This window comes from Anoplopoma fimbria, chromosome 4, assembly GCF_027596085.1.
Source record: "Anoplopoma fimbria isolate UVic2021 breed Golden Eagle Sablefish chromosome 4, Afim_UVic_2022, whole genome shotgun sequence".
Taxonomy (NCBI): Eukaryota; Metazoa; Chordata; class Actinopteri; order Perciformes; family Anoplopomatidae; genus Anoplopoma; species Anoplopoma fimbria.
Genome location: NC_072452.1, coordinates 1,274,034 through 1,284,901, shown reverse-complemented (window position 1 = coordinate 1,284,901; position 10,868 = coordinate 1,274,034). Strand labels below are relative to the sequence as shown.

At 38.6% G+C, this 10,868-nt stretch overlaps 1 protein-coding gene across 1 annotated transcript; it reads right to left on the bottom strand.

Annotated features, from left to right (window-relative positions):
• Nucleotides 1-1,382: 1,382 nt before the first annotated feature.
• Nucleotides 1,383-10,634, bottom strand: LOC129090598 (plastin-3-like; the record flags this gene model as incomplete). Its single annotated transcript, XM_054598244.1, is given in 15 exon segments — nt 1,383-3,156; nt 4,399-4,523; nt 5,524-5,649; nt 6,243-6,374; nt 6,498-6,618; nt 6,733-6,811; nt 6,917-7,103; nt 8,395-8,490; nt 9,043-9,182; nt 9,281-9,446; nt 9,735-9,816; nt 9,940-10,072; nt 10,184-10,240; nt 10,243-10,312; nt 10,479-10,634. Coding segments are annotated over 15 exon segments (1,803 nt in total), but the record flags the coding sequence as incomplete, so codon positions are not given.
• Nucleotides 10,635-10,868: the final 234 nt, after the last annotated feature.

Genomic DNA, 10,868 nt, shown 5'->3' with positions numbered 1-10,868 from the left:
TATCAAGGTAAACTTTCAGGAAAAAAAAATCTAATCAAAGTCCCCATTATGGAGGGGAATATTTATATCATCATACATAATGTTATGTACACTAGTACTATGTCATCAGCATTTAAATGTTGTATATGGTTGAGTTACAGTTTATTATAGGTCTCCGTTATTTACTGCGTTTTTTATTTTTTAGGCTCATCGAAGGCTTTTAATGTTAAACATTAACCTGGAAAATACCTTACTATAGCTCAAATAAACATGGGATAAAAAGTATAATATTTGCCTCGTGTCATTTTTGTTCAGTCTTTTGGGTTTCTTGTTTTATTTCCACCTATGTCTCACCACCCCTTGGTCTACATTGTTTCATTTACTCGGAGAAAAGAATACCTACAATACTACATTTTTAAATTAAAATTGAATTGAAATATTCAAATACTTGTAATATTTCAAATAATTGGATCAGATTAAAAACAGTCAATTTCAATAAACCCCCCTTATGACAGTATGCACCGCTCTGTGCTTGGTTAGGAGGTCAATGCATTTGGCCAGTCCAGTCTTTGTGCTCAAACTGCATTTCATTTCAGCTGGATTGTTTATTGTTGAAATGACAAATAAAGTTGAACTTGAGATAACTGACAACAGCAATCAGCTAGCTCAGGAGGTCCAAAGCTATGCTGTGGAATCAACGACGATACAAATGTTAACGTATATAACTGTTTGCAAACCGACGTTGTCGGTGCTCAGGCCCTAAATATAACATTTAAATTGTAAGGCTGGCTTTTTATCCCAACATGTCAGATAACAAAAAGGAGACACATCAACAATGAACTGATCCCAATACTCGTACACCAGATGTGTAATAAGCAACTGTCTGACACTTCCCACAAGCCACACACTCTTTTTTAGCTTTCGGGCAACAGGATATTTTAGATCATACCTTTTTCTTTATGATTTGAATGTTTTGCTAATCCAACCAGCTTTAGAGTAAGGTTAGGTGGTGTTTTTTTCCAACTCTAAATCATTAATAAAAATATCTATTTATTTCTGTGTTCTAGCCTTTACCTATTTATGAATCCATAGGTCATCTACATGCTGTTTCTAATAAGCTCTCTCTACTAATGAAGGTGCAGCGCCCTCTGTTGATGAAAGAAGATACTTAAAAGCATTCAGCACGTCCATTCCCTCGTCTTGAAGTCAGAGTTTTTGATAGATGCCTGAAAGAAGGTCTGTGCTTAACACAAGCTTAATAGATTTGATTAATATTGATGAATGGTATGACCGGTGCACAAAAACTTTTTATAGGTACAAACTATGTTTACTCACTAAATCTTTAACTAATCCACATGGGGCTGATAAAAAGAACAAAGACAAACAGAAAACAATCAAACAACTCATGGAAAATGTTTTTATTGAACATTATTTGAACATCACATCTGATCGTACAGAGTTTTGGAAGTATTGCTTCATGTCAAGCAATCATTTTGCCCACAGTGAAATTCCAGAGGTCCGATAAAGTTCAACATTTGGGATAAAAGAAAAAAACTGAACAGTAGTGGAATGTTAACATCAGCAGCAATAGACCTGGGAAATGTTTAAACATATCCACATATTCAGCTGCAGCATTAAGACAAAAAAAAATTATATTTTAGACTAAGGCAGTAATAGAAAACAGTCTTAGAATGTGTTTTACAACTAAAGTCACATTTCGATCATGGCTGTTTATTCATTTCAGATGTCAACAATTTAGAAAAGAATCTGTTGCATAGATTAACTTTTATTTCTCTAAAATGGAAGCTTCAAAGTGTTTTAATAATGAGGTTTGATAAGAGTTAGGGGTCAGAACTATTTTAAGGTGCAAATCAATTTTAAGGAATTCTTATACAGCATTCAGGTCTTTTAATACCCCCAGATTTAATAGAATATATAATGGACACATTAATGGGTTGTAATATATTGTTTTTTCTGGATAAATTTAATATGGGTCAACTCATTGATACATGTATTGTATATCAACTGAGTTTAATGGATTATCTGCAAATTCTCTAATAGCCCAATAGCATAACTGTCACAATTATTGTAGAATTAAGACCCTTGTTAAGATTTCTATTAAGATATGACATTCATGCATTCATTTGGTCAGTGTTTGGTTTAACCCCTTAAAAAGTCCTTAAAGATGATCCATTAATACCTAAATTTGTGCCTTGTTGAAATATATTACATCCATTTATCTATCGACTAATCATCCCCTTACAATACCATTAAACAGCCTTAATTACATCTGTATTCAGGGTTAGTAAATGGACTTAAATGTTTTACAGTTTTTAGTGACATAAACGGCCTATAGTATACCACAGCTTTGGTCATATATTTTTTTTAAAAGGCCGAAAGGTGTAAAGGTGAAAATTGTATTATGGCTTAAGTACAATAAATGCTCAAACTTTGAATTGGCTGGCACATTGGAGGATACAGCAGAACTGAGTGGCCATATCATGAGGCAGTGACACATGGGAAACCTTGAGGCAATGCAGCAAGCAAGACCAGGAGACTGCAGTAAAAAGGTTTTTTTTTTTTTTTTTAAAAACAACCTGAAATGCTGAGGAAGAACCATCACCTTGATTTATTTGCTTTCAGTAGCGCTGATAGATGTTAAGTAGTCATTGACTTTAAATGTTCCCATGTATCACAGCCTTTACATTTAAAGAAACAAACCCTTTTACTCACTTATTTTCTCAATGGGCAGGAGTCTATCCCAGCACGCACTGGGCAGATCTAGACAAACTCATTCACACTTTCATTCATATCTATGGCCAACATGGGAAGTTGAGTGTTTCTTACTGTGACAACGACACAGACACTATCACTCAAAGAAAAACAGATTCAGAAAAACTAAAGAAGAAAGGCTGCTTAAAGGAACAAGAAAATAGAGGTGTGTTCACTCTCTTCATATATCATCCAATCACACAGGCAACGACAGTGTGTGTGTGTGTGTGTGTGTGTGTGTGTGTGTGTGTGTGTGTGTGTGTGTGTGTCCTTTACGCCCTATTCATGCCTCTCCCCATCAGGCAGGCGAAGATGGTCATCACCATTTTGGGGTTGATCTCCACCAGGTCCTCAGGCAGCGCGTAGACTTTGGCCCCAATCTTTCTCGCCATGGAAACGGCATATCTGGCACAGGAAAGGGTCATAGTAAGTATCACTATGGCAACGAATTAGATCTGTGACACTCAATGTATTTTTGAAATTCATTTATTTATGTTTGACATCTTTCTTTTTTTTTTATCAGCCAAATTTGGAGTTATATTTGTGTCAAAGCACATAAATTATATTCTGTGGAGGAATTGTTGCTTTTATCCACAAAACTTCTAAAAACTTCCACGAAATGTGTCTGTTTGAGTTCATGGAGGAAGATTTTAGAGGAAGTTCTTAAGTATAAAGCACGACAAGTATCAAGAGTAGTGTAATCGTATTATCTGTAACCAAGCACCCAATGTACTTCCTGTTTACACCGGCACGCGCAGGCCCAGTGTACGTGAATAGTCACGTGATATTCGTTTTCAGGGGAGCAAGTCTGGACGCACATAATTTCGAAAACGATGCTGAAACGCATGTGTGGGTTAATGTGAAAACGGGTTAACGTGGACATGGCCTTATTCGCATTGCACTAGTATTACCCGGGGACCTCTAGTAATTAGTCATAATTACGGTAGTAGTCTGTGATCTTAATTCCAGGAGAAACTGCCCTGTCTGTAATTAAAAAATTCCAACCCAAATTACCTACCATAATTAGCCAAACACAGAGGTCATGTGATTATGTAGTCCCATGCAAATGTGCACCTCTGATATTTGGGGTCGTTTCAGATTTTTTTTGCCTTGTTCCTGTTTGAAAATTATGGAGGCTGCATTGGCAAATATGAATGACAGTTTTAACAGCATTTTGGGTGCAAATTCAGGATGTTCATCTCGGCACGAAGCACAGAGACCAATTTGCATCGGACCAAGAGGTGTTTGTGTGTATTACATTGACGTAAATAGGCCTAAATCTAAATCCCATGAGATTCCCTGAGAATACAAGTCCTGTACGAATAGGGCTGCAGTGCATAATATCCAGCTATCATTCTCCTAATGCTTCTCTATTGACCAAATCGGATTGAGACAAACAGCCAATCAGATATTGACCTACATTAATTATCTGATTGGCTGGAATAGTGGTACACTGTAACATTGTAAAAGTTGCTAGAATAAATATAGCTTTTGATTGATAATAATTAATCTACAAAATATAAATCCTGTACGTTCAACATCTCTTTCTGTCTCATTGCACGCTCTGAATTTCAGTCACAAATATAGCGCCATGTTTAAAACCCAGCAGCTACAGATGAACAAAGAGAAAAGCAGGCAGGTGATTACTTGGCATTGTTCAGTTTGTCTTCGTCTGACAGACTTCCTTGCTGAACCAGCTCAAAGTTCACACTCTGGGGCTGAATGGCATCGATCAGGTCCAGAACTGGTATACTGGTACCGATTGCCTTGTCCTGAACAGAGGGAGACACAAACACACACGTATACACAACATAATATGAAACATACAGTAAAATTACTTGTTTAACAGACCACTGTCGGTTCATGACCCGTACGGATCCCACCTCATGCTTTGGCATGCATGTGAACCGTGGATTAATTACACAGTTTAACGTTATCACATTGTGAAAAAAGTTTTACTGAAGAACGTTATCCGCCAATATTTATATCTAACGTATCTATATATTTTTTTATCATTTATACTTCCCTGGTCGCAGATCTCTGATAATGTTACATTGTAAACAACCAATCTGCATTTAAACTGACACGGAGGAGAACAAAGGTTCCGTTCAGTTACATAATGAGGCATTCAGGCTCTGTTCAGTGGACATGAGTATTCAGTGAAGCTGTCATTATCTCAAAAACTGTAGTGTTGTTGAGAAACTTGAATAAATCCAGTTGTTTGAAGGAGATGTTTTCACAACAACAAAAACAGATATAAGAGATGAATTATGAGCTGTGTACACTAGCTCTAAGCAGATTATAATACATCATTAAAACGACTAATGACAGGTTTTGTTTTAATCAAATTACTATAACAAAGTAAAAGTATAACATATAGATTTTTGATGGTTTAATGACTTCAGAGCAGTTCAAATTATTTTTGGGATGGTGGCAAAAAAAATAAAAGATTGTCTTGAGCCTTGGATACCAGCTGCTATAATCAAACAACAAAGGGATGTGTATCTGCCAATATGGATCTTCAATGTTTGGCAATTAGTATTGGCAGCAAAAAAATGTGATCAGGGATCTCTAAAAGTTATATTTGCTCCCTTTTTTTCTTTTGTGCTGATCCAATCAATGAGTTTTATGATCCATTGCACCACTAGTAAAAACCAAGTTCAGAACTTACCTCATTTTCCAGTGCTTTTCTCTTACAACAATGATACAGGCCTGTTGTGTTGTGAAACTATGTATACTATTAAAGTAAAACACAACTAAAGTAAAACCCACCTTAAAGCTTTTGATAGAGGAACTCTTGCCGGCCCCAGCCAAAGTCTTGTTGACCCATGAAACTATTAAATCGTCTCCTGCGACTTCTCCATGTCCAAGGTCTTCAAGAACATTTAACGTGTACCTGTGTACAGATCATATGACAACATGTCACAATGCCAACATTCAAATCAAATTCTATATACTGTGCAGATCTTGGGGTACAATCTGTGAGTTTAATATTTAGAGTATTTTGGGGTGCGACATGCTACATAAATGCATTTCACTGTAAATTTGATTGCAATACCTTTGCTGTAATTATTGTAAATAATGGGAGATGAGTGGTAGACTCCCAATGATGCAAATTCTAATGTTCTCCCAAATAAATGGTAATATTTAGCTAAATCAATTCTATATTTCCCATGAACCCCCATTGTTTTCAGTCACAAAGAGCGGTCATTTTCCTAACCTTTCCTTCCCTGGTGTATTTATTAGTGTTGTTTTCTCTATGGCCTCACTAAAAGGAATAAGCACGTTTGAAGTGCACGTTAGATCTGCCTTTCACTCATTCAACTATGAAACATCGACAGGAACTGTGCACTGACAGAGCAGCGCCCTCTGCCTGTTTCAGGCTATATGGCAACTTCTCAGTGGTGTTTTTGCTAGTTTATGTTCATTTTCCTACACTGTCAGAATTACCAGGTAATACAGTTAGGTTTGGCTTTAAAGTGTCAATCACCTCTCATCAGCTGCCACACCAGTGCCAGAGTTAGTGTCTGATTGCCATCGTAGAGGTCCTGTCCGCCGATTCCCACCAGGGAGAAACCAGCTTTTGTCTTTCCCAGCTCCACAGCGTAGGTACAGTTTTCCATCTGTCTCACACACACACACAGAGTTAAAATATAAAATATATATATTTATTTTTTTTTCTTTTTTTTTTTCTTTACCTCCAACCCTTTAATGTAGCAGTTTGGGAAAGTAGTATGTGAATGTACCTTTTTTAAATGTCCTCCTCCTACTCCCTTGAATGGAGGGTGGTTGACTCTGCTGTCCCAGTCCACTGGTACCTTGATCCTTTCATAGAGCTGGAGAATTACCATGGCGCTCTGCAGATCACTGCATCCACACAAGTATACACACATGGACGTTTTTAGTCAGTGTGGAAATAAACAGTCAACATAGCAAGTTATTTCAGACATAGCAAGTTATTTCAGACAGAGGGATGCTGACCCGTAGATATGGTGAACATGCGGATTGACTCCCAGAGAGTTCATCCAGTTCCTGAACGTCCTCTCCTCTCTGGTCTCGCCTTTAGGGAAAGAGAGAGAGAGGTAAGCCTCACAGACGCAGGACTAGGAGGTTAGCTTACATGATGACAGTATATGTGAGAGAGGGATGATTCTACGACACTTACTCTCCAGAATCCAGTCTTGGTTCTCCGGTTTGGTGAGCGCCGGGTGTTTGTTGAAGAGCGTGGCCACGAAGGCCATGTTGAGCTTGGCGTTTCCACACACGACATCGGTGGCGGTAACAAACTGTCGGCAGCCGAGGCGGTCGGCCTGTTTTAGCATACACTCTGCTCTCTTTGTGAGATCCTTCTCCTGGGCGGCACACACACACACACAGACACACGTTTACATGTTGTTGGGGGAAACGAGCTTTGCACGGGGGATACAGAACATACTTTACGTGGGCATATATGCTAAATTATGTTCAAGGTGGAGATCTTTATCGTCATATGCACAACAGTTAGAGTGCAGTAGTCGGTAGCAGTTTGTATTCAAATACAAACCAAATATGTGTAGCACTATAAAACACTATATTTGGCATGTGACTGTCTGAGTTTCACAAGGATGGTACTATAATGAAAAGGCTTAATATCCTCATAGACAACGCTGACATTGAGCAGGGAACAAGATGATGGTCATGACATGTAAAAATGTACCAGAGAGATTATCTTCAGTATTGTGAAGACAAAGCTATGTCACTTTTGTCCATTATGTGAAAAATATCAGATGGGGAAAAAGAAAAAGATATTTAAACACTGCTTACAAAAAGTGACGAACGATAGATCTTAAAGTGGCCCTATTATGCTTTTCCACTTTTTCCCTCTTCTTTAGTGTGTTATATATATATTTTTGTAGATGTAAAAGGTCCGTAGATTGTAAAACCTGAAGTCCACGCATAAAAGGAGTTACCCTCCCCTCAGAATCACTGCTCCTGAGCTGCTCGATTGAATTATCTCCTTTACTTCCTTAACTTTATGAGGTCACAATGTTACGGAAGTGACAAAACTCCTTCCGGCTAGTATGGCCCGCCCTCAAACAACAAAGAGAGAGATGGAGCTGAAGCTCCGGAGGAAGAGTTTTTTTTTTTTTTTTTTTTTTTTAAATGGGAAACGTTGACCAATCACAACAGAGCGGGCTAGCTGACCAATCAGGGCAGACTTTGCTTTCTGGAGGGAGGAGCAAGCGATACAACGGAGCGTTTCAGAGAGAGGTTGAGAAGAGGTGCTGCAGGACAGCCAGGATGAGAGGATTAACGCATGTAAACATGTTGTAACTTTAACTTGAGATAAAAGTATGCACCTGGAAAATAGCATAATAGGGCCTGTTTAATATAGTCCTACAGGAAACAGGAAGAAGGTAAACAGGAAGTCTGTTTCCATTTAGCCCCTGATAGCCAAATGAAAAGCATCAACTGAGTTTTAACTGAACGTTGCTCAGTTTAAATAACACCACAACTTACGTGTATGTTTTTTTGGTTATGTGTATTTTAGACTGTTAAACTAAAATTTCAGCTGTAATGACTAAAATAACACCAAAATAAATAGAATATAAAGGTTAAGGACATACATGTTTAACACGTTTAACTACTGTCTCATCGACTCACATAAAGACCAGTCATGTCCACCTCGATCCTTGGGACGTCTTCTTTGCTGCCGTCTGGAGCGATCTGCTCTAGCAGGTGGAAGTACGCCTTGGAGTCCTGCAAAAACAGACAGTTACTTCTGACCACAAATGTTAGATTTATTCGCCATATGGGTTGACTTCACTAGCATTGTGTTTTTAGTTGGAGTCTAATATGAGACTAGATTTCCTCTTAGATTTTGGATATCGTAATATGGAGTAATCGTCATTTCCTGGTTTTAAAGGCAGCATTACGGTAAAGTGATGTAATTTCATAAACTGTGCTATTATTTGTCTTTACCCACATTACTGATGATTACTTATCAAAAATCTCATTGTGTCAACATTTTGTGAAAGCGCCACTGGTCAACCCTACAATATCGTCTCATCGATATCGATTTATTTGGTAAAAGATATCGTGATACTTGATTTTCTCCATGTTGCCAGCCCGACTGTACAATATGTCCCTTTTCTGCAAAATAGCTGTGTATGAGATATATTAAATATGAGCAGGTAACAGCTCACAACCGTAGAATAAACAATTACAGAACTAAGATGTCTGACACAGTTAAAAACCTTTAAATTGAGGTTATCAGTGAGGGGTTTAGGCCTCACACTGACATTGTCTCACCTTAATGTCTCCAGAAAAGTTCGATATGGACATGCCAACTTTCTTCAAGTGGAAATTGGCCCAGCGCAGCAGCAGCTCATCAGGACTGAGCTTCATCAGCTCCTCCAGACTCTCCCCTTCCTCCAGCAGTGCTGCTATAGCTGTACACAGGTAGACACAAGCACAACCCTCATACTCGTTTCTTTTTCACGTTTTAGCCAACATTTTTATACGTGGGCAGATGACTGTGTGTGCATACCTTCATTACGGCTCAGCTCTATGTTGGCGAACAGTCCAATCTTGATGATCTGCCAGAGGAGTCCGAGCACCAGGTGAGGTTTCCCCTCCTTCAGATCTAGAGCGCCGATGTTGACGACTTGACAGCCGATGGCCGAGGCGGAATTCAGAGCCAAGTTCAGATTCTCCTGTCCGAGTTGAAGTTGGGTGACAAGAGGTCCAAATCAGAGGTCAGATCCATGCAAAATAATGTACATATGTATAATCAGGGATGCAGTTTTATTAGATATGAAGGCCCTATCACCGTCAAACAAAAGCAAACCTTGAATAAATGGCTTGTGTCTTTCAAAAGCCACTATACATAACTGTAACTCAAATCCATTTAATATGTTTTTTTTATGATTTATGCATTGAAGTTAAATCACTAAACAAGACACATACAGCTGATTAACTAGTTCAGCAACTAACTAACTAACCTGAGTGGTGAAAGCTGTGAGTTTCTTTTTATTGATGGTTCTCTCATCAATAGTGTCAGCGACAGAAAGGTTAATGAGTTTACTGCATGAGGAAAAAAAACACACATTAGCACAACTAACTGTTTAAGGTAAAATTACAGGTACAGATGAATGTTAATATTGAAGTTATGGATTTGAAAGTACAAATAATTCCTAAGTATGTTACCAAAGTATGATGCCGTCTGCCACTGCTTTGAACAGAGCTTCAGTTTCGGGGTTGATGGGCAGGACGTGTTTGCAGTCTGGATCCTTCTCCAGAGAAGAGTTGATGTAGTTGGCAAAGGCAAAGCGCTCCTGCTCTGAAATACAGTGGAGTCAAATGTCAGGTCCCCGTCTGTAATGATGTAATGTATTGTCTTAATGACATCTGGGCCCTAACATGCCATTCTATAGGTATCAGTGTTACTAACCAGAGATGGAATGCTGAGTTCCTTCACTAGAGATGGTGCTGGTTCCCCGAGCGCTAGGATGCCTTCTTTCTTGTTCAGAGCTTTCCTGAAACTCTGGGACATGCGGTCCTCCTTCATTTCCTTGAAAATCTGAAAAAAAAAAAAAAGTATGGCGTTAGTCATTCACTCATCTCGTCAGCTTCATATCTGTCAGCCATCAAGTCGGAACTTTATTAAGACAACATTTAGTTGATAGTCAGTTAACTGTTAGTGAGGGTTGTTAATCCGTTCAGTTGGTGCAGTTAGTGTTACCTACAGACGTGAACTCTTCAAGGTTGATGCGGCTGTCGTTGTCTCTGTCCAACTTCTGGAGGAGTTCTCTGATCTGGTACCCGGGCATGGAACAGCCCACCTTGTGGAAGAGTTCAGCGAGTTCCGAGGCACAGATGTAACCATTACCATCCACATCTAGAGAAGAGGGAGGTAGGGAGGGGAAAATAGCAAGTAATATTTAAGTTGGAGCCCATGCTGCTATTGTCTATACCCGATTGATGCGTCAATATTAGGACTGTTTACAATAGAGAAATAACTACTGAGTTATATTATTACAGTGTCACTGTACAGATTTTAAACGCAAAAGTCAATCAGTCCATTAGGATTTCTACTGAGCGTGGGAATATAGCTTAAATACGCATTGATTAAAGTG